At 42.0% G+C, this 23,974-nt stretch overlaps 1 protein-coding gene across 1 annotated transcript in view; it reads left to right on the plus strand.

The window, feature by feature from the left end:
• Positions 1–23,401, plus strand: part of LOC117425491 (N-terminal EF-hand calcium-binding protein 2-like) — a 54,060-nt gene extending 30,659 nt beyond the window's left edge. The window contains exons 6-13 of the mRNA XM_034042451.3: positions 5,014–5,153; positions 6,628–6,746; positions 9,758–9,837; positions 13,742–13,798; positions 20,031–20,143; positions 20,731–20,808; positions 21,552–21,643; positions 22,280–23,401. Coding sequence (XP_033898342.2) covers positions 5,014–5,153; positions 6,628–6,746; positions 9,758–9,837; positions 13,742–13,798; positions 20,031–20,143; positions 20,731–20,808; positions 21,552–21,643; positions 22,280–22,308 — 708 coding nt within the window. The 3' untranslated portion in view covers positions 22,309–23,401. The remainder of the gene's footprint in view (positions 1–5,013; positions 5,154–6,627; positions 6,747–9,757; positions 9,838–13,741; positions 13,799–20,030; positions 20,144–20,730; positions 20,809–21,551; positions 21,644–22,279) is intronic.
• Positions 23,402–23,974: the final 573 nt, after the last annotated feature.

Raw genomic sequence — 23,974 nt, forward strand, 5'->3', positions numbered from 1 at the left:
AAAAGCCATTATCACCTTTACTTGTAGGGGTCCTTGCTTTAGGCTAATCTTGAAAGAATTAAAAAGGCATTCACTTACATACATCTTATAATTATTGAAGATAGCGTATCCCATTTCATTACTTTTATATATATATATTTTTTCTTGAAGGACCCTTTAATGACAAATCAAGAGGAACAAGTTCAATTGTTCTTGTCCTTTTCTAAAGTCACACCAAGGTCCTACAGTAAATACTATAGACAAATTTTGACATCAGTATTATTAATATGTTTGCGCATGCTGCAGTGTGGCTGTAAGTACTGTATATCACAGTATTTCAGATTCATCATCTGTGCACACTGCTGCTTTTTGAATGGCCTTGCAGTATCAAGACCCCAGGAATGTTACCAAACGTTGTGAAGAGTTACGATGTTGTTGTTGTTTTGCTTTGACAAACTGCAGTCTCATTAAGAATACTGTATTAAAAAGAAAAGTAACAGTGGAACATTGATCACAGTGTAGACTGGAGCAGTGCATTGATCACAGTGTAGACTGGAGCAGTGCACTGATCACAGTGTAGACTGGAGCAGTGCACTGATCACAGTGTAGACTGGAGCAGTGCATTGATCACAGTGTAGACTGGAGCAGTGCATTGATCACAGTGTAGACTGGAGCAGTGCATTGATCACAGTGTAGACTGGAGCAGTGCATTGATCACAGTGTAGACTGGAGCAGTGCACTGATCACAGTGTAGACTGGAGCAGTGCACTGATCACAGTGTAGACTGGAGCAGTGCACTGATCACAGTGTAGACTGGAGCAGTGCATTGATCACAGTGTAGACTGGAGCAGTGCATTGATCACAGTGTAGACTGGAGCAGTGCATTGATCACAGTGTAGACTGGAGCAGTGCATTGATCACAGTGTAGACTGGAGCAGTGCATTGATCACAGTGTAGACTGGAGCAGTGCATTGATCACAGTGTAGACTGGAGCAGTGCATTGATCACAGTGTAGACTGGAGCAGTGCATTGATCACAGTGTAGACTGGAGCAGTGCACTGATCACAGTGTAGACTGGAGCAGTGCATTGATCACAGTGTAGACTGGAGCAGTGCATTGATCACAGTGTAGACTGGAGCAGTGCATTGATCACAGTGTAGACTGGAGCAGTGCATTGATCACAGTGTAGACTGGAGCAGTGCATTGATCACAGTGTAGACTGGAGCAGTGCATTGATCACAGTGTAGACTGGAGCAGTGCATTGATCACAGTGTAGACTGGAGCAGTGCATTGATCACAGTGTAGACTGGAGCAGTGCATTGATCACAGTGTAGACTGGAGCAGTGCATTGATCACAGTGTAGACTGGAGCAGTGCATTGATCACAGTGTAGACTGGAGCAGTTAATTGATCACAGTGTAGACTGGAGCAGTGCATTGATCACAGTGTAGACTGGAGCAGTGCATTGATCACAGTGTAGACTGGAGCAGTGCATTGATCACAGTGTAGACTGGAGCAGTGCATTGATCACAGTGTAGACTGGAGCAGTGCATTGATCACAGTGTAGACTGGAGCAGTGCATTGATCACAGTGTAGACTGGAGCAGTGCATTGATCACAGTGTAGACTGGAGCAGTGCATTGATCACAGTGTAGACTGGAGCAGTGTAGTGTGGCGCTCGATCATGTTATTGACTCGAATTTCTGCAGCCTGTTTACAGACAGGCCGGGCATGCCAATGTTAATAAAAGAAAAATGATGCTATTTCTCATCAGACGTTTAATCAAGCAAAGTGCATCAATTAAATGCAATTACTTAGTCATTATTAATTATCCATTCTGAGAAATGTGCTGCACAATGATTTTTTAACAGCCTTGGCAATACCGGCTTCTTCAAACTGGAGTTTCATTTCCACACGAGAACCGAGTGCCTAATTAATTTTGAAAGTGTAAAAAAATCCCTCCTCCATTTTAAACAGACTTACAGCCTCGGGAAAAGCTGCTTAAGCTTCCACCGAAGGCCAGCCCAGAGGAAGTCATTTGTAACAATTCTCAGCTTTTCCTCTTCCAATAAGAAATCATTCAGATAGTAGTGTCTGTTATTATTAGTTATCGAGGGAGGCTGTACTGCATGGCACCTGACAGCAGTGCTGATGAATGCTGAAGTAAGCATTTCTGCTGACGCCGTCAATGTTTTTACCCGCAATCAACTGATGTTTAATGGTCCGTCATCGTTAACAGTGAAATATGACACTGATGGATCTGCTGGCCCAGTCCCTCTGCCTGGGTGGTAGGGAGATTGTTCAGAGGAACGATTTTCAAATCTTTATGAATTCAAAGTGAGAAATTCGCCTGTTACTAAGTTACAAAACTGGAACTGTGCACATCAAGTGTTTCATCAAGTGTTTCAAGTCCTTTTAAAGCACCTATTTATTATTCTTTTTTATATATACTTCCTTCTCTACTGCCGTCTTCAGAGTCACCCAGTCCTATTTTGTTTTTAAAATATTCATCTGGCTTGAAACTAGCTGTCAGAAATGTGTTGGAGAAATGTGTGTGTGGATGGCAGCTCAGTGCCACAAAAACCCATAAAGATTTGAATCTAAAGCCCTTTCATTTAGTGACCATGTACCACCCGCGATTTAGAAGGAAGGAAAAATAGAAGGAAAGTCCTTGAAGATCGGGGGAAACTCTCTTAAGAAGAGAGAGATCAATCCCAGTAGGACTGCAGCCTACACTTCAATAAGGTTCTTATAAGCTGGAGAGTCTCATCATGGTGCCCTGGAAACACGCATTGGAGCCTGAAAACCATTTCACTCCAGGCAGATTCTCACCCCCTGAGGAGAAAAGCTAGTGTGTAAACCTAGGTCCCCCAAGAGAGGGGTTTTAAAAACGCTGCTGTTGGTTTTATATCACCATTTAAGAGGTTTCTATATTTCAAAAGCGTATATTGATTACTGCATCAAACTGCAATATCATAAGCAACAAAGATCACTATGCAAAGCTGTCAGAGTTTATTGCTCCAGAGCCCTGTGCCTCTTGCGTTCCTTCACGGATTGTCAGATGCTTGTTCCCGGGACGCAGCTCATCTCCTGTCCCCTGTCGCTACTCATTGGGTTACACCTCGTTGTCACTGTAAGGGTTAAAGGGCGTGCTGTGCTTGTCCAGTCTGATCCCCCGTGTGTCCACGGATGGCTGGGATGAATAATACATTCTGCAATGCGGGAGGGTAGAATGAATTGTGATACAGTGCTCTGCTAACACCTCTAATTAAAATTGATGTGAATATTCATCTGAATTGGAATGTCTGCAGGACTGTAAGAGCACAAGGGTTTGATTGAGCTGAGTCAGAGTGTGGGCTGATTAAGCATTTAACTAAAAATGCAGTTTCTCGTTCTTCATGAAAATCAGTAATATCAATCCTGCATAGCTCTCTGCCTTATTTTATCATTTATCATCTATCACCATTAAGGGTTTGTCAGATATCTTATCCTGTGTACAGATGTAGAACATACCCCACAGTTCCAAAGTTAAAAACAGTAGTTTCTGAGTTACTTACAAGACAGCATATACTAGCACTAATGGATTGGATTAACAGTTCAAAACTGTTTATATAATTTATAATTTGAATCCTTGACGCATACTTTTTTCCTATCAGTGTTTTTTAATTATTTATTTTGTTTTACTCATATCCTGTACATAGCGTCTTGCCCTTCTTTTTCAACTTTTATACCACTGTGAAAATATAGCATTTTCTACAAAGCGTTTCATGTGCAGTGCACATTTTAATAAGATGCAAATCAGATCGAGGGTTCAGTGTTTTTGACCAGCTTCCACTTACCAGATGCATTATCAAACACACAACCTTTGCCTGACCTAAAGTTTGAGGAAGCGGCTGCTTTTTTAATAGGACTGTTGATGAAATGAGAGAACTTGTGTTTCTGCTGGAGTCAGTATTCTTCCACAAGAGAGCCTAGTCCTGTTTCAACTCGTGGCTATTTACTACTAATTACTGTAGTTAGAAGGACCAAAATTGCTCCCTTGCTTTTAAGTTACTTTGAAGTAGGCCTTTGTTGTTGCCTTAGACCATGGGTGGTCAACCCTGGTCCTGGAGAGCCACAAGACCTGTTGTGTTGACCAATTAAGAAAATAATTGATTAAATGAAGTAATTGAAGTCAGGTGGAAGGACCCTGCGGCTCTCCAGAACCTGGGTTGATTTGTGATAGCATGAACTCTCTGTATTTTTTTTTAATGTAAGTTATTTTGAATAGATTTCACTACCCCCGAAATGTAATCTTGCTAAAGCCAGCATGCAAAGGAGTAAGAGAGCAGTCTGTTAGTGCCCTGAAATTCTCACCTGCCAGAAAGATTCTTCTAAAAGCTTTTCTTTCGAAAAAATGACACTCTTATTTCAAATAAAGAACCATTCAAGTGCTTGGCTTGCCCTAAGAGGTTGGTAATGACAGCTTGGCTTCCCCTGTGAATGCTTTCTTCATGTGTTGCTCCATGGGAAGGTAAAGAATTGTGCATCTGCTTCTCTGCAACAGAAATAATTGATGCCGTGGGTTTTAGTGCCGGCTGGCCAGGGCATCGCTAAATAAGATTTCAGAGGTGAGGATCTTACCTCGAAGCATTTGCAAACTCGCTTTAGTTTAGTCCTTGATTATCCCCTGTACGGGATGCATGGATGGTGCATGTATATTTTAAAGAGAAAGCAGCAGCAAAATACATTTTTATTATTTTTTTGTCACTGTCCCCTTCCCTCTTATGTTTGCAATCATTCTGAATGGTTCTTATTATTTGAAACTTGGTAAGGACATTCTTTATTCATAATGGAGAACTTTTGTCCTTTTGTGGGAGATCTTCAGACTTAAGTGGCTTAACAGTGAGCTGGATGCTAGGAGTTTGCTGTGCCTCGAGGTCCTCCTGTTACATTTAAATTGGACTGTATCAAATGCTGGTACAAATATACACTAAGACCTGCATTGTCTGCATGAAACCCACCCACGCAACATGTTTCTTCTCTTGCTCTCCCAGGTGTATGAGCGAGGCACCAATGTGGATCAGTTTGTGACCCGCTTCCTGCTGAAGGAATCATCCAATCAGATTCTGTCCCTTCTGAACTCGGTGGAGAGTGCGGTCGATGCCATTGAAGAGCAGACCTCCCAGCAGACGGGGTAAGCGGTGTTCTGAAGGGCTTTCTTATAACATGAACAACTGCTCGCTGGAGGAGAGCTCCCTTGACAACTGGGTATAGGCAGAAAAGTTGTTATTTTATTACCGTAATTCTCATATATATATGTGCATAACTGTGCAGAGTTGGGTTCTATCCTTTGTACAACACGCACCTCTTGCATATCAAAAATGTCACAGTATATTTTGTACAACGCAAGTATACTGTGCACCTTGTATGCAATGTGCTACCAGTATATAACATGCAGAAATTCTCCTAAAATTGCGTGTTATATTGTTGTAATTTATTAAACAAGAAATCCAGATTTCAATGGAGTTTTTATATGCAAATGAAAAATCCAGATAATTCAGATTTAATGAATTTGTTAATTAAGTGTCACCATCATCCACGTGAGGAAGATAGAGGAGGCGGGGTGAGGGGGTGGAAAGAGAGAAATGGTAGAGAAATGGAAGGAGAGAGAGAGAAAGAAAGAAGGGGGCTGCAGAACCAAGACAGAGAGCAGAGGAGTGCTGCAAAGCAAACCCAATTAGTGTGGTTTTGAGGAGCGCTCGGGTACCTCTGAAGTAAGACATGGAAACAGGCTCATTTAAAAGCAGCGAGAGAAGCGCTGGATTTTTCTTGGCTTCTCTTAATGTTTTTTTTTTTTTTACTGCAGACAAGGAGGAGAACGAGCACTTTGCTCCTAGACTTTGAAAAGACTTTCCAGCGCTGGAGACAGCTCTGTCCTGACTGCAGGATGCTGTCATTAGTCCTGTTCAAAGCAGGGCAGTGTGTTTATGTGCAGGCGAGGGTTGTGAGGCAGGCTTTGGCAGGAATGTTGATCGGTGTCAAGATGTTTTTTTTGTTTCTTTTTCTAGAAGTGGGCGAGTTGTTGGCTTAGATCTGAACTGTCATTTTGTGACAGACTACAGAGCGAAACTATTACAGCCCTACATTTTGACAAAACGCGAATGCTACAGACAAGGACTTTTAACTTTACTGTAATACATGCGTATATAGTGCCGAATCTACACCCACGTCTTACTCATGCATATATATAAAGTTGAAATATAAATTTTTTTGGTACTGCTGTACTGTGAGCTGTGACATGCACAGTATTTTATGGCTCAAATGTTAACAGCCTTGCAAGTGTGCGTGTGAGTCTATGTGTGCTTGTGTATATTTGTGAATATGTGTTTGCACTTGTGATTCTGTGTATTTGTTTGCGTGTGTGTTTGTGAGTCTGCGTGTGTTTGTGATTCTGTGTTTAATTTGTTTGTGAGTCTGCATGTGAGTCTGTGTGTATTGTTTGGGTGTGTTTGTGAGTCTGCGTGTGCGCGTGAGTCTGTGTGTGCAATTTTTTGTGAGTCTGTTTGTGCGTGTGCTGTTTGTGATTCTGCTTATGGAGATTATAGAGAAAGGTGTGTAGAATATATATAGCCTGGCTTGGCCTCAGTGTGCTGGTTTCTCTCACACAGACACTACCAGAATAAAGGGGGTCACCACATCTCGGAGGCCCGGTACGAGAACCCTGTCCATGAGTACCCCCCCAACAACAGGGTCACCGCCATTGAGCAGAAGAGGAACATCCAGACTGGTAATGGTGCAGCTTTCTCCTCCTGTCCTGTTTCATTACAGATCGACACATCTGGCAGCAACGTCACAGTGCAGTAGATCAAGAGAGCTGGAGGTCAATCGATAGAGAGCTGCCATGGTTCTGTTTGCAAAAGAAATCTGCACAGACAGTGATGCAGAGATGTGTTTGCGGAACATTGTTTTTAATAGATTTGTGCACATCAAGTTATTGGAATTTGGCATTCTGAAATGGCTTCATTTAAATAGGGATCCAGTTCACAAAGCTCAAACTTATTTAAGTTATTTAAAGACTTTTTGAAAGTCTATTTTAATGGTTACAGCGACATCATGAAACAAGACTTGTTTTGTTTTGGTTTTTTTTCATGGGTAATCATGTAGATGATTATCCAGTAAATCCCTGCGTGGCTCGCCTTGTAAAGGCACGGCCGCGTGGTGTGCAGGGTGAGTACTGCAGTCAGGGGAGCCAAGGTGTGCCACGTTGTTGTTCTTGATGGCACTCCTACAGGTAGAGGAGGGAAGATCATTATAGACCGTTTATCCGCACCACGCTACGGCAGCCCTTACTGCCCAGGCAATGAGTGAGCTTGAGTCTGCAGGGCTGGCCTCTGTCCTCCAGGGGCTGGCAGCTCTCTGACATCCCCTGCCGTGCTCCTGGGTGTAAAGAAGGGATTGGCTTGGCGTTGGGATCAGAAGATACACACTGACCTTCAGTTCTCCTTGGCTGTTGTGAGGAGTCGCTACAGTGACACAGAGTAATTGGACATTATAAATTGGGTCAAACAAAAAAAAGAATTGGACGCTGTAAACTTGCAACAGAAACGATAAAAAGAAGGAGATGAGAAAAGGAAAAATACCGTCCTGTAACCTACATTCTCCGAATCAATTACACTTTCCAGAAACTAAATCAGGCTCTGTGTCTGCCTTCACTGGTTCATAAACGGCTCCTCTATTTATAAACACATCTACTGCACACCATAGTGCTGATTTATTGTAAAGGGTCTCTAAAAATAGATTGCAACCGTTGGTAAATAGCTTCATTTTTTGTAAGCATTTTTTTGCGGATTACTTGATTAAAAAATATGTCCTGCTAAATGTGACAGTGACTGCGTCTGCTGCTGGGAAAAGAGGTTATTTTGCCTCCTTGTCTTTTGGTTGTATTATATTTCAAAGAATAATTTAAATAAATAAATCACTTGATATGGCATGATATAACTGGACATTCCAAATTGGGGGAAAAATAAATTTTGAAAAATTATAATTGGGCATTCCTAAATTTAAAAGAAAAGAGAAAAAAGTCTTATCTGCGTAACATATTTTTAGAACAGTAATAATCAGGGGTTGGGGTCGATTCCTGTTTTTCAAATCCAATTCCATTTCAATTCCTTTTTCCAATCAATTCCCAATCCTTTGAAGAAATTGGAATTGATAGGTTTTAGAGACAGAATAATTGTCGTGATTGTTCAACTTTCATTTGAAGCCAATTGAATTGATTAACACTAATCAATTTCAGTCATTTATTGCCTCTGTGAGAAGCTCATTTTAACAGACCACTGCTAGTTTTGGTCAGTGATGTGTTGGAATTGATTAAAAGGGAAAGGGAATTGGAATTTGGAATTGAGTTTAAAATGGAATTGGAACTGGAATGGAAAAACAGGAATTGACACTAACTCTGGTAATAATCAGGTCTGCCATCCTTGTACGCAAAATAAAGAAATACAGCTTAAGGGAAAATGCACAGTTGAACTGTGGGATGAGGAACGATCGTTTGTGTTACTTTGGACACTACTGTTGGCAGATCTGGCACATTGGAGTAAAGTGCTCATAAATCACAGGGAATGGGCTCCAAGCAGCACCACGCCTGAACTGTTGTCAGTACCATTCATCACTGTAAGGAGCTCCGGCTCTCTCAGTGGAAGACAGATGTACATCTCAAATCACTGCGGCTAGTCCTTGACATCTTTCATCCTATTGTGCGGCTGCTGAGAAACCTGTCCGATGAGCCATGCTAATCGACAGGGCAGAGCACGGCATTCTCGTCCCTTCTGTTTCATTCTGACATGTGTCACGCTTGCGGTTATTAGCTACGTCCCGTGATAAGCTTGGTAAAAGCTGGTCTGAAGAGATAAAGCTTGATTTTTCAAGTTTAGCAGCACTGGGAGATGTTGTCACTTTGTCCCAGAGGCAAATGCTACAATGAAGAGCCACAGTTCCAGGAGCATCTACACATAACCCTTATCCAAACCTTTATCTTAATCCTAACTGTAATAACAAATTGCAATTCAGTCCCCCGGTGAGACGACTGAAGCAATGTTACAACAAATGCTATTGAGAGTGTGGCCACTCCCGGGGCATTTACTGTACTCTCTTACTCTCATTTTGTTTTACACTGCACATACCTAGAACTTTAGTTTTTTTTTTCTTAGTTAAATAAATATGTTGCAGTTTTCAACATAACTTAACAAGGCAAAGAGAAAGATCCAGCCCACTGATCCCAGGTACAGTAGGCACCAGGTGTTAGAGCAGCCTTGTTAGCTCTGGGTTACTTTAATGAATCGCTTGTACACTGCAGTGGAGCACTGCAGTGTCACCTGGCATGGCATTAAGGTCTTGATCCGCCTCACTGACACCTGTCTCTAGTTTGTCTCGTCTGGATCTGCCAGCAAGCACACAGCCAGGATAGAGCGCAGGAACTCCACAGGAACGCAGGGGTTGTTTTAACTTGAATACATTTTTTTCTGGTTTTATGTGATTATTAATATTCTTAATATGACAGAATCAATCAGGTTATACATAAAGGTTATGTAGTATAAAAAGCCAAAATAGACTGTAGTATGTTTGTCCCATTTGCAGTTCAGAAATGATCAGTTTTCTGTCATCCATCTATTAAGTATTATAGAAGGCAAAGACACTAGGGGAACAGAGCAAATCAAATCCACCCTGTAATACAGTGTGAGTTGTGCTTCATCTGTTTCCAACATTTCAAGGACAACCCTTTCTTTTTTCTCCACCCAGGTCCAGTGGAGATCAGAGAAGAGGGACTGGAGGCCCAGATAAACAGACTGTCCGAGCTGATTGGGAGATTGGAGAGCAAGGTAGGAAACCAGCTTGACGAGGCAGCGTTTTTATGCACTTTTTATACCTGAAAAACACAGAACTGACTTCATTACCAGCTCTTCATCTTAACAGGGAATAGCCAAGGCTTTAAAAACATTTTAAAAAACGTGACGCATTACTTGCGGGTCCCATTTCATTTTGTCCTGTAGATTGTGTAGTGCAGTTTGTACAACTTTAAGTGGTTGAAATAACCATAGAAATACCAGTATGTGTTACAAATCAGTTGGTTACACTGTGTTGGGATTGTTTTCCATTCCTATTAAATACAAATCCGTTGCTGAAATAACCCATCGCTGAGAGAGAGAGAGAGAGAGAGAGAGAGAGAGAGAGAGAGAGAGAGCACCTTCTCAAGCCTGCTGTCTCTTTTAAGTACCTCTACTGTCACTGACACACTTGTATCCTGGTCTTACCAGCACTGGCCCTCACTCCACACCTTCAGTAAACACCACAAACAGAGCAAAACAATTTATTCAAACTGGGGGTAATTATTCTCCCAGGATTCACTGCATGACAATGCCATTACATGTCTGTTTCTGTTGAGAATGGCCTCTGGTAAGCCAGTCATTTAAACCGCTTGCTTATTACTGTTTTGCCTCGGCTGGGGCTGTCAGAGACTAATTACTGGGGCTTGACATCTAATTGTGGTTGAGTCTGCAGCAATTTCTTCAGCCTGATTTGATGGCCCTCCGACTCCCATCTTCCCATGCGCTGAAGATCACCAAATGGAGTGTCTACTTTATATTGTCATTGTTAGTGCAATTTCTTCCAATAATAATAGCAACCCTGTCGTATTATTACACACTAGACGAAGCAGGCTTCTGATGTAACAACAAACTAACCAACACAACATCTTCATAACCCTATTGTAGACCAAACAAGTTCATAGCTGTAGATTTTGCTAATTAAAGAAATATAAAACGGGGAATGCCGGTATAGTGCTGGGAACTGCATTTCTAAAAGCATCTGTGTTTTGCGCATTGTGATATGAAAGGAGTTGTGACGGAGCTCAGCCTGGTTCTTATTGAGAAGATCATATTGTAAACGGACACGCAAGCTAATAGTCAGGCATTGCTGTACCTGGGGCATATGTTGGTGTGAGTGGAGCATGGAGACTGAATTTCCCTTTGCCTCCTGTAGAGGGCAGATTTGAGACGCCTTAGTCCAGGGGTCTCCAACCCTGGTCCTGGAGAGCTACAGGGTCTTCTGGTTTTCATTTCAAACAAGCTCTCCTCCTCATCCTGTACTCCACTATTGAATCATGCATACACCCACTGAGTGAAGTCATTGCGCAGTGGGTCTGTGCTGTTTACCTATCAGAATACTTTCTTCTTTCCTTCACCAGCTGTTTCTGCGTTTTGCATACGCATTTACCATTTCATGCATGGTGACCTCATATGGGGGCCGATAAAAATCAAAAAATCAAAAAATCTTCATATGAGGACATGGAAGACGCCAATGCATGATAGCCTCATATGAGGATGTCATTTTCCCCCATATAAAGCAATGGAAAACATTGACAAATATATTTATTATGAGTTCAAGAGAGACATCAGCTGCTAACACAGTCCTGGTTCCCGGTACTGCTGCTTTCATTTTAAAGAGACACAGCTGGATAGTGTGGTCTGCATTGTCTAATTATCTTTCTGACAGTTTCTTTTTTTAATGTTTTACTATTAAATTACTTTATTGATTTTCTACTTTTTTGCAACAAAAGAACAACAGGCTATGAATGAAGTATTATTGCAATGTATAGGATTATTTGTATACATAACCAGTTGAAAAGAAAACATAAAAAATATAATAATACTAATTAAACAATAATACCCATGCCCAGCATGCAGAAAACAGTAAAGAGAAAGAAACGTGCCAGTGTCTTAAGCCTGTCTCCCTGAGAAATTCCAGATGTCTAATATTTCTGTGATACAAGCAGCCACTCATTAAAGTATATAAATTTATGGTTTTCAAGTGGATTCGGTTGGCTCTCTGTATGGATTGGTACATTTAAAAATGCCCAAAGAGACCCAAATATCTGGACCATATTTTTATATATATATATGTATATCTGAATGTGGTGGCCCTTTGACAACCCACAAAACAGCCAACAAATTGGAAAGAACAGCCCACAAAACCAGCTTTAGTCAAGTGTTATATATGCTACAGGCATCAGAAATATAATAATAATTAACTTTGACTAGTTTAAAGCCATAAGCTGTTTAAAGGCAACCACCTTTAAAATAGTTGTGCATTGTGTGTATCTCTTGAGCACAGTTCAGCTTCCCCCCCATAGACATCTGTTCAGTGAGTAGTTTGTGGTGCCAAGCTTGCATTCATTGGCATTGACACATAAACACACACTAACATGTAAACGCAAGCACATTGTTATACTAACTGGCTTTGCAATGTCTTAGGCAACTTGTCACAGTAAATATCTTGTAATAGTTTTTCTTTTGTGATTGTTTCTTATACTGCTGATAAAAGGCACTGTATTAAATCAATATAGTTCTTGCACATTTCCGATGCCTGCAAATGCATAGCGTGGAGCAGTCAGGGGATAGAATTGTGCAGAACAGAATGCTGTGCTGTGCTTCAGACCAGCTGGTCTGTCGAGCATGTAGAAACAGACTAACTGCGCTTGGCCCATACATCTTGATAACGTATCTTCAGGACTCTTACAATTGGGCAGTGAATTATTGAATAGCCCTGTACCTTGGAGGCACATCTCTATTACTAGTGGTTCTCCAATTTACTGTGCTTTCTCTGCCCCAGAACTGAAGCTGCCAACTGCGAGGATGTCAGATAAATGGGGTGCAGTGCTTAGCAGCTCAGCTGCTATTGTTTTTTTTACAAGCCATCTAAAGGTTTCCACCGACCACGTTACATTTTTGTTGATTTCCTGCAGTTAAAGCTTGTGATAATGCACTCACAGAGAGTAGAGAGCCTGTGCTTTCCTTGCAAGAATCATTTCACAGTATAATGAAGTCAAACATCCTCTACAGTAATGAAAAAAACCCAAAGCAACACATGTCGCACAGAATCATTAGTGTAGCTGTGTACAGTCGGTTGGAAAGGACCCCTTTAAACACTGAGGTGTGTCGCGTGTCTCCTGCTACATCACAGCAGCCCACGTAGTAGCAGTGTACTTATCGATCATGATTTCCACAAGTTCCAGTGGTTTTAAAGGTTTCTTATGAAGGTAGCTTCACTTCAACTTGTATTCGTTATCATTAGAGGTAGCCTGTCCCAGTGCATGTATTTCAACAGCAAGATGAGGTTGCGCCCAAAACCTGAAGGTGACTTTAACCCAGGTTCATTCCTGTTAATATACAGTCGACTATATTGAAATGGCCTCACCCACCAGTCAAGGTGGCTCATCAACATTGGGACAATGTCAGCGTTCTGGAGTGTTTATCAAAAGACCCTTGTAAAAGTATTGCTCCAGTTCTTTTTGTAAAGTTTCAAAATGGTTGTTATTATTTATTTCTTAGCAGACGCCCTTATCCAGGGCGACTTACAAGATATCACATTATACATTATTTCACATACAATTACCCATTTATACAGTTGTGTTTTTACTGGAGCAATCTAGGTAAAGTACCTTGCTCAAGGGTACAACAGTAGTGTCCCCCCACCAGGGATTGAACCCACAACCCTCCGGTCAAGAGTCCAGAGCCCTAACCACTACTCCACACTGCCCATTGTTCTTTTTTTTTTAGAAAGGACTGGTGCAAACTCTCCTGTTAAATCTACTGCAGCCCCCCATCCCCTGCTAGGGATCCTAGACTTTCCTAGAGCGTGACAGTGTTCTGCAGTGCTGAGGCACGGGGTACTGTACCCTCTGCCCAGTGGATACTCATGTGTGGTTCTCTGATGTTCTTGTTGCAGACTGTGTGGCTTGACCTGCACCAGAGGCTGACTGACACTGACGGCACAGCCTGCGCAGTAAGTAGCATTCCCTTTTGAAGTTTAAAGAGGTCTCCCGTATGTCCCATGTGGCTGAAGTTGTTGCACGTATTATAAAGAATAACAGATGGCATGTATATTAATATTCTTACTGTACCGGTACTACCTCTGACATCTCGGGTTCAGCCTTTGCACCCCTCCTACCATCCCAGCAGTGTTTTAAAAGCACCTTGATTTCATCACTGTTAAGTGCAGGTCTACCTTTTTCACCCTGTGGAATACATTAAAGCAATTCCAGACTCAGTTTCGAGAATCCGAAATTGATTTAGGCTTGGCGTTAGGCTTAAAGAATGAAAAATTGAATAATGCTTTATATATATATGTATTGCTTTCGCCCTTGTCAGCTTTTACATTCTCTCATGTACACCTCCAAATGAAATTACTAGCAGCTTACCTGGCAGCCGGCGACTGACTGGCATGTGGATGTGCTCTCTTATTTATTTAGTTTATTTTGAAATTGGGACGGATTTCGCGATCAGGGCAGGGAATGACAGCAGGTTGAAAGCTCTGCTAATACACAGAACTGGCAGAGCACACCCCACCCCTGTGTGTTGGTGTGTCTCCTGCAGTTTCAGTGAGAAAACTGTCTGGTTGGGAATTTGCCCTCATTTCCTAAGACTGTCCGGACACCAGGATGCTTATTCAAAACCAAGACAGTCCTGGTCAGACTAGAGCAGGCTGGATAGTGGTGCAGGCTGCCTGTCAGCTGCCATAGAAACACAGACAGATGTATCTGGGGGAGAATTAAGACAGCATCTCCCAATCACCATGGCAACTGTTGTGCATGACTATTCCTATAAAAGGCTGCCCCCCCCCGCCCCACTAGGGGTCCACGTTACCTCCCACGTTCTCAGTGAGACCACCACAGGCCTTGTTACCTCGTGCTCAGAAGACTGCAGGGAGCGAGAGACAGGGGCAGCCTTTCTCTGTGGGATCATGCTGTGGTATGTTTGTTTGTTTGCGTTTTCTACCAAGACGTGCAGTTTGTGACTCCCATTGCAATAGCATCCGAAATACAAATGTGGTGCCAGTCCACTATAATTACTGTATCTGTTTAAACCTCAGTACATTGCAAACTGTCAGTTATATACGTGTGTGGGAGGCACTCTGAGAACAACACATTGCTTAGCTGCTGATTACTGAGCACTTTTTTTTTTTTTTTTTTTTTTCGCATCTGTGAGGAAATTGTACCGAATTCCTTATGGTTTTATTACACACCCCAGGCGTAAATGTGACTAAAATGAAAATGTGTTTGAACACAACACTCCCTGAGTGCGTCTGTTGAAAGGGAATCTGATTTCATTTGAAAAGCACTGGGGCTCAAAGATTTATACAGTGATCTGTAATTCCAGTGTGGAAATGGGATCTCTTTGAACTAGCAAGAACCCCTTCCTCCCCTTAGATCTATGTAGGAGCTCTGGCATCAATAAAGTGGGTTATTCGCTGCATTTGTTAAATGTTGAATACATCTAGCCCAGTTGTATATGGAATGGCTAAGTCGTTTGTATTTTATGTTGAAGGATGCTAATAGTGTAGCCAAAACGTGATGTTTAATGCTCACCAAAGCTGCCAGTTTGTACACAGTGTTTTTGGTCCTGGGCTGGACATGCACTTCTTTGTGGAGAAATCCAACACTGCTTTTAAAACACACCTTCATTCCCAAAGCAAAGGGCTATTAAATATCGGAACAGCTGCTTCTCTGTTTACAGACCTGGGCAATCATGTCCGTTTCAGAAAGGACTGTGCACATCTGGTGAGATATTGAAAACGGTTGCATTTATGCAGGGGAAGACGCCTGAGAGTTTTACAATAGGTCTTTGTTTATTTGTAATGTCGGAGGTGGAAATCGCTATGCAGAGCAGGAGAAAGTGTTTTGCTGCTTACAAAGGTTACTAATGGTTTCAATTTGTTTTCATGGCTCCCACCTGCCAACCACTGCATATAAAAACAGATTGGAAAATCAACAAGATGAATCCACACACACTCCCTCACTGTCCTGGAGAGATCCTGGCACACAGCAGCGAGTGCAGGCGGTTCACATACCAGCTGCTCGCTAATGAGTCGTTTAGAACTGGAACAAAGGAAGCAATGCAATTTAAAAAAACAATTAAAAACAAGAGAACAGGCCAGTTATTATTATTATTATTATTATTATTATTATTATTATTATTATTATTATTATTATTATTACAAAACTATAAAATAACAACTTGGTTGCAGTTAGGAACTTTTGAATTCATTGTTTTGAGTTTGTTCTTGCTAGTTTTATAATGTAAAAAGGATGACTACAACTACACAGAGTGAGAGAAGGGAAAATGACGTACGCTGTTTTCTGTGTAAATGCAGCAACGCCTTTGGTTTCATATATAAAGCCGAGTGTAAGCAGCCCCATGCTTGACGATGAGTGCAAATAGTCATGGGAGGCTAAGATGTCTATACATTTGTGTTGCTTTATAAAAGCATCGTCATTTGTGTTAGTAAAATTGCTTGACCATATTAAAGCATTGTGGTGTCGGTGGTTTTCAAATAGATTTCACTAAAACAGTCCCACGTGCTGCACAAGCCTGCGCGCTTTCCTGGTGTGTGAACACACCCTCCTGGGTGCACCTTCTTGCTCGATTATGCAGTAAAACAAAGATGACAACCTGAGGTTTTTAATTAATGTACCTGTCGCCCGGGGGGTGCTGTATGAATGACACTGTTTATTGGGAGAGCTCTATTTAACTGTCTCTGACTGATGGGTTGAAATATTTTCAGCTCTGATTTTTTTTTTTTTTAATGCAAATGTCAGCAATCAAAAAAAAAGGGGGGGTGGATTAAAATGAAAAAGACGTCTCTCTCTCTCGCGCGCGCGCTCTCTCTCGCTCTCTCTCTCTCTCGTGCTCTCTCGCGCTCTCTCTCTCGCGCTCTCTCTCTCGCGCTCTCTCTGTCTCTCATGCTCTTGTTCTAGAAATGAGCTCAGTGCTTTGCCATCAGAGAGGATGAGGGGGTGGCATGTGGGAATGAAGCGTAACTAATCAGTGGGAGCAGTACCGCTTCTAGACGACTCATACAGTGTTTGTTTAATGAAATCCTCCTTTATTGCACCGGTAACGTCTTCCCCCCCACATATGCGTACAAAGGGTTATTGAAAGGTCATTGCAACTAAAATTGCAGCAATATGTTCTCAATCATCATTGTACAATAGTATTCACATGCACAGATACACACATCATTTAGGCTATCAGCATCATGCAAGATTCTTGTTTGTTTTTAATGTTCTGGGTGATTGCTGTGCATTAGATGCCACCCCATTGAGAGTCTTTTATTTTTTTGGTATGCTGGTGATTTGTTTTAATCATACCAGTGGCGTGTAGTTAATTTACATTGATCATAATAATTGAATTAGTGAAGGCTAGTTAACAGCGGAACAGCCCTGTCGCGTTTGCAATGTTCCTCTTGCAGTAATTCTAATGTACTGCGGATCACTTGTTAAAGATGCAGGGCTAATTCCCATCAAGAACAAAGTGGAGGAGAACTGAACACAGCCAAACAACATTACCAGTAGTATCAGATATGTATATACTGAGCACCAAAAGAAACTTATCACTTATATGTGAGCACCAAAAGAAACTTATCACTTATATTTGGATAAAATTCACTAAATATGATCAAAAAATTGACAAACTGTTTTAGAGCCGGTGCAGTGACTTTTTATTGTGCTGATTAACAATTGACACTTTACTGTCTAAAGTGATTGGGGGACGGGGGATACTGCCACAGGCTAGTCGCGTGTGTGGCACCGTTGGAAGCAATACAAGCAGTACATCTGAGACGCATGCTTTGCACCAGGTTTCGGATGCTGTCTTGTGGAATCCTGGCCCATTCCTCTTGTAGTGCCTGGATAAGCATCTGCCTGTTCAGTGGTCTCCGAGCCCTAGAAGCCACACGTCTCCCAGTTCATGTCATTGACAGAGTGTGTCTGGTTATACTGTCTCAGCAGGTTTAAAATTACTGGCTGTGAGCACCCAAGACCGCGAGTCACAGTACGCTGCCCTCGTCCAGCCTCCAACATGCCAATTGCACGAAGGCGCTGCTGTCTTGACAGACGTGGCATATTGGTGTTTTTCAGTGATTTTCTTTATTGCTTTTATTCAAGTTTGCAATTCAACAGCTGAAATCACTCCATATCCAGTGTCCAATCAACTGTCTCACTAATCAGGTGATTAAGTGCATATGCTTCAGTCATAGTCACTCAAGCGTGTCATGGTCCAGGATGAATGATCGAGTGATTAAAAAGAAACCAAAAACATTTAGTCAATGTCCATCATTTATGTACCTTATTTTTTTCGAAAATATATGTGTTATAATAGTGATAAGTTTATTTTGATGCTCAGTATGTATACACACTGCTGTGCAATAGTCTTAGACATGTTGCATTTTTTTTACTCTGATGCATTATGAGCATCAACAATTTAGTCAAATGTTTTCTACTATTATAACAGTAGTTATCCATCCATCAACAGTCCAAATCACCTTTGACCATTGTTCCATTGTCCCATTTCTGTGTTCTTGTGCATATTTTAGCCTTTTAGTCTTGTTCCCCTTTCTTAACAGAGGTATTCTTACTGCAACACATCCTTTAAGTCCTGATTTCAAGAGTGACCTTCGTACTGTTGATTTGATGGACAACGACACCTGTGCCTTCTGCTAGTTCTGTTGTCAATTCAACTCTTGTCTTAAGGATATTATCTTCAAGTATTGCTCATCCTTGCTTGACAGTTTTTTGGGTCTTCCAGTCCTGGGTTTATCAATTACAGATGATGTTTCTCTGTACTTGTTGATTATGCTTTGGATACCACACCTTGAAAATCAAGTGATGCAAGCTATTTCACTCAATGTTTTTTCTTCTTTATGCAAGTCAAGGTTGTTATAATAGTAGAAAACACTAGTGGAGGCTTTGACTGAATTGTTGATGCTCATAATGCATCAGAGTAGAAAAATGCAAAATGTCTAAGACTTTTGCACAGCAGTGTGTATATATATATATATATAAAAGCGTTCTACAGTACAAAAAAAATGTGCATTCTTCATTGCCGTTTCAATGTCAGGGTTGTTTTTGTCAGGCAATCTGATAGAGATTTATTGTGGCGCTGGGAGAGAACTTTTAGTGCATTGATTGACTGACTGTGTCTCTGATAACAGATCATTCCAGATCGAGAGCTGGGATGTGTGTGTGTGAGTGTTTGTGTGTGTGTGTGTGTGTGTGTGTGTGTGTGTGACTGTGTGTTGCATCTTCTGTTAAAATAACCCCCCCCCCCCCCAAAAAAAAAGTAGAAAAACCTGACAAAACCAACCATAGTGTTGAAATTTATATTTAAAAAAAAATGTTTTTTAAAGAAAGCAATGCAACAGTATTTCCTTTGGATGCAGTATTTGTTGGTGAGGCTGTCAGTGTTCCACTGTAGTTTCGAATAGTAATTCTACACTATATGGGAGTCAAATTAACATGTGTGCGTCTGTGTGTGTGTGTGTTTCTTCATAGTTTTAGTAAATTCCTCCTCATCATCATTTGTGTCTGTGTGTTGGTGTGAGCCAGAATGCTGAAGCATTGCCTGGGATGTGATCAGATTTCTAGCTAAGTGTCGTTTTAAGGGAACTGCTAGAGGAGTTACTATGAACCCTGCATAGGGAAGCATGGCCAAAGAAAAAATAAAGTGTAGTAAAATGTGAAATGATTAGGGAGAATTGCAGTGCTCAGCTTAGGAGCAGTTTAAGAAATGGCAATGAACATTTTCAGAACAAGCTTGCCTACTAAACGAGAAGCATTAAGACCTAAAGAGAGACCCATCAATCACTGCAGTTATAGAAAACAAAAGTAGCTTGGGAGGGTTAATGTCAGGATCCTTCTGTAATTAGACTGCGGTGCTTTTCTTGTGCTGATTAAAGAACATGAAAGGAACTGATTGAAACACAATGCTGGGTACTGTATCAGGTGCAGATTAGTGAATTAGTGGCCATCACTTTCTGGCCAGATTGCAAATGAAATTAAATGCAAAGCTACCAATTCAGCAGCAGATAACACTGCTGTAATTTCGATTGAATGCAGGTCTCGCGTGAGCACTGCTGGTTCACACCAGACCGCTGCAGCACACGTGTTTTATACTTGAGGACAGTGCATGAGAAAAGGCACATGCTAGCCGTGACCGTGTCTCTCTTGGTTTTTTCCCAGTCCTTGTACCTGGTCCGTCAGGAGATGAGCGTATCCCAGAAGCACCTGGGAGAGTTCTGCGAGGCGCTGAAGCAGTACATGAAGAACGTCTCGGCACAGAGGGATTGCTTTCAGTAAGTTCAAGAGCCTCGGTGCACCTGGAGTGTTGGCTCTCTGGATTCTTCAAAGCAAATCAAGATTTCCAAAACTGATCTTAGCCCTTAGCTGCATCCCACCACCCCCTGTAGTTCACCCAGAGTGCTGGCCCTCGGCCGATACCTGATGAAACTGGCAGTGGGAGATGAGTAATGGACGGTACTGTCTACTGAGTAGGTTGCCTGTTACACTAATGCACCACCCACTGCCAAAGTCATAGAGGGCACAACTGTGGGAACATTGGCCTTGTTGAAATCCATTTAGTTTCCAAGCACACCTCCTTATACATGCCTGCAGTTTTTGGTTTGTTTGTTTGTTTTTTAGAATATCCTGCCATCTAGTGCTGTCTTTTTAAAAGATCTTGATCAAACTTCTACTCTTTCACGCAGCTCTACTGTGTTTAGAAAAAGAAAGAGACTTGCTTTTAAACCTTTGCTGTGCGAAGCCCTCAGAAGCAGTTAGGTCTCCTTGACAATATACTGTACTGTTCATTCTACAGAGCCTATTGTTAACGTGGATCTGAATCTGTTTTTAATCTTCGTTTTTCTACCCCCTTCCCCCCCAGTGTTACTGCGGTGAGGCTGCCTGATGGAATCACCTTTGTTGTATATGAGTTCTGGGAGGGAGAGGAGGAGTGGAAGAGGTAATGTACATTGTATATACTTGTATACAGACATTGAGTAAGGGTGTGACTATTGCAGTGAGCGCTCATTCCAGGATACTTGGATCAGTGGGATTCCCAGTGCAAACAGTGTAAAGGCCATTTCCCTGTGGTGATGGGCACAATCTGGATTAACAGCCAGCACTCCACTTTCACAATTCTTGCATTTAGTTCAGGTTCCGCTGCAGTTATCGACAGCGTTACAGTTATTATCGGCTTCGTGCCATTTAGTAAACACTATTGATTTTCTGCCGACAGCCTAGATTTCAGTTGCTTTGATTGCCTACAATAAGTACCCAGGCTTGAACACTGTTGCTATGGCAGCGCTATCAGTGCCTTATGTCAGTGGTCCACTTTCTGCAAATCATAACTAACGCCACTGGAAGTCTGTTCCATTTGACTGCTTTCTATTTTTAATACTGATTCTCTGCTAGCGGTCCAGTTTTTAACTGGGACATTGGATTCTCCTTTAGCATGATTGATGTTTACAGTATCGCCTAATGAGAGTATCTGCTTTATACCGTCTCACATGAAGGTCCATGAAGTGAAGTGCATCTTTTAAACACTCCCCTGTGGAGCGCTCTACTTCAGTGAGGGGGAATTGAAGTGGCTGGTGTTTTAAAGTCACTGAGTATGGTTACACGGCTAGGGTTAGTAGTTAGGATTCGTGTGTGTGCGTGCGTGCGTGCGTGCGTGCTAATGCTCTTCGGCGTCTCTCCCATCAGGCACCTCCAGAGCTCTCCCTGCAAGGTGTTTCAGCATGTGAAGGTGGACACTCTGACCCAGCCTGAGTCCGTCTCCAGCGTCGCTGTACCAGGTGAGCTGAGCAGCCTGTCACACACATGGCACCTCCATTCTAAGAGCCCCCCTTCACGAGAGACTGCTCTGTTTGAACCATTGTCTGTCAGCATCACGCACCTTGCCAATCTGTTTGAAATGCAAAAGCTCCAGGAGCATCCACTCCTCCAGCAGCTATACATAACCCTGATCCGAATCTTATTCATCTGGACCTATTAAACACTCAACAGTGTGGTTTACAGGCTTATACTGCCATCTGGTGGCAAAAAAAAAAATATATAAACCCCTAAATCAGGTGTGGCCTAAGTTGTCCCTTCCACTCCTGGGCTTTGTTCGACCCTGGTAAAAACGGTTTAATTGAACCAATTTAAACTTCCATCCAGACCCTGAAGTAGTTAATTGTATCATTTTACCTGTTAAACCTGGATTGGATTGGCCCTCCGGGACAGTAATTAGATACCCCTGACCTAAATACAACAGTTATACTTCTGTGCATCATCCTGAACAGTTAACATGTGTATGGATGCTCATATCTGGTGTGTATGGATATTACTCCCTGCTGATGGCGACAGTCTTGTTCAGGTTACAGGTAATAAGGATTGATAATTCAGAATTCATCCTGATCTGTGTGGTTTGTTTCCCCTCCCTTCCTCAGCTGCGTGGTGCTCCCTGAACCAAGACTGACTCATCCACCCCGCCCCGCCCCGGCCCAGCCCAGCCCAGCCCAGCCCAGCCCAGCCCAGACCACCCTTCTCTCCAGTAACTGTTCACTGAATGCTCTTCCCTCACTGCTGAGGACTTACTTGCATCTTTTGTAATGACTCGTCTCCAAGCAGTGTCTGTTAGATACTTAACCGAGCACACCGCAGGGAATGTAGGGTCTGTGAGGGCTTTGTGATTTACTGTTAAAGTGAAGGAAAGCAAGCAACCCAACAGAAACAGAGTGCCTCAGTGGAGGCGTTCTCTTTGAGTGCTTCAGCATTGTGTGTCTGGGAGCACAGGTGTACCGTCTTTCACTCTCCTTTCCACCCCCGATTCCTCCCGTCCTTCATGCACATACACACATACACTCCCACATACACAGCAATATGATCCAGGTAAAAAAACGATTACAGAACATTTGCTTTCAGGTTTACAAGAGGAGTGTCATGGTGGGAGGGAACACATGCAGTGTTTTAGATTTTATGTGAGCAAGTCATGTGCAACATGCTCATAGTGCAGCAGATCAGACCTGCCATGAAAAGTATTGAGACGGGCCAAAGCCAGTTCATTTAGGACAAAACTGAATACCTGTGCAAAGCAAATTGGTTATGTAATAATAACGTGATAGGATACCTATAGTGCTGGAATCTACAGCCTCTATACAGCATCCCGGGCCTCTCTGGTTGCTTTCCTTCACTTTATATCAAGTGCATGTGCTCTGGACGTCCAGTCAGTTATTTGCAGTAGAATTTAGCCGTGCTACTTTAAATGGGTTTGTGCATTTCTTATTTGCATTCTTTTATATCCTATAAAAAGGACAAAAAAACAAAAACAAAGCGGTAGTGAAGAATGAATCTGCTTGAATCACGTTTACAGCATTGTTTAAATAAATACTACTTATATGTTTGAGTAATCTCCCCGTCTCTGAGCATAGGGAGTGCAGGGATGCAGGCAGTATTATATTCAGTCTGATATTAGTTAAATTATTACAGGTAATGTACAGTAAAGTTAATCCAATAAAACAATAATAATAATACAAATTATAATAAAGTATTGGGGGAAAAAAAACAAAAAACACTGTTGTCTGTTGCCACTTCTTTACTAATCCGGTTCACACACTGGTGCTGCTGAGGCATGTTAACAACCCTAAACAGCAGTGCTAGCGTTGCCTGTGTAGGAACGCTTGTTGCTCATGTTGCTTCATCAGTAATAATGAATTGAAAGTGGAGGTAGTACAGTAGTAAGGAGTATTTAAGTTTACTGCATAGTGGAATGACAAGAGAAACATCCAACTTTTACTGTTTCAGCACCAAGAAACGTTGCAGAAAGTCAACCTGCTAGAAGTGGAATTATTTCTGCTGCACAGCTTCACATTCCACAGCTTGACCAGGGACACAATATAAAAACTGATTTTCCTATGGAAGCCAGCATGGTTATTATGTTTATGAAAGGTATGAACACTCATAGCATGGACCATGGACTGGTATTTACCTCATAGACATACTGTGTAATAGGTTTGGGTTTCATAATCCCTCCTCTCTTCAGTGGCATGAAACTCTGCAATTGTGCAATAAGATCCTGAACTGTGTGTGCAGTCCCTGAAAAGGGCCGTTCATCTCATTTACAAGGTTAGCCTGCTAGACTGGAA

The sequence above is a fragment of the Acipenser ruthenus genome, chromosome 20 (genome assembly GCF_902713425.1).
Source record: "Acipenser ruthenus chromosome 20, fAciRut3.2 maternal haplotype, whole genome shotgun sequence".
Classification (NCBI taxonomy): domain Eukaryota; kingdom Metazoa; phylum Chordata; class Actinopteri; order Acipenseriformes; family Acipenseridae; genus Acipenser; species Acipenser ruthenus.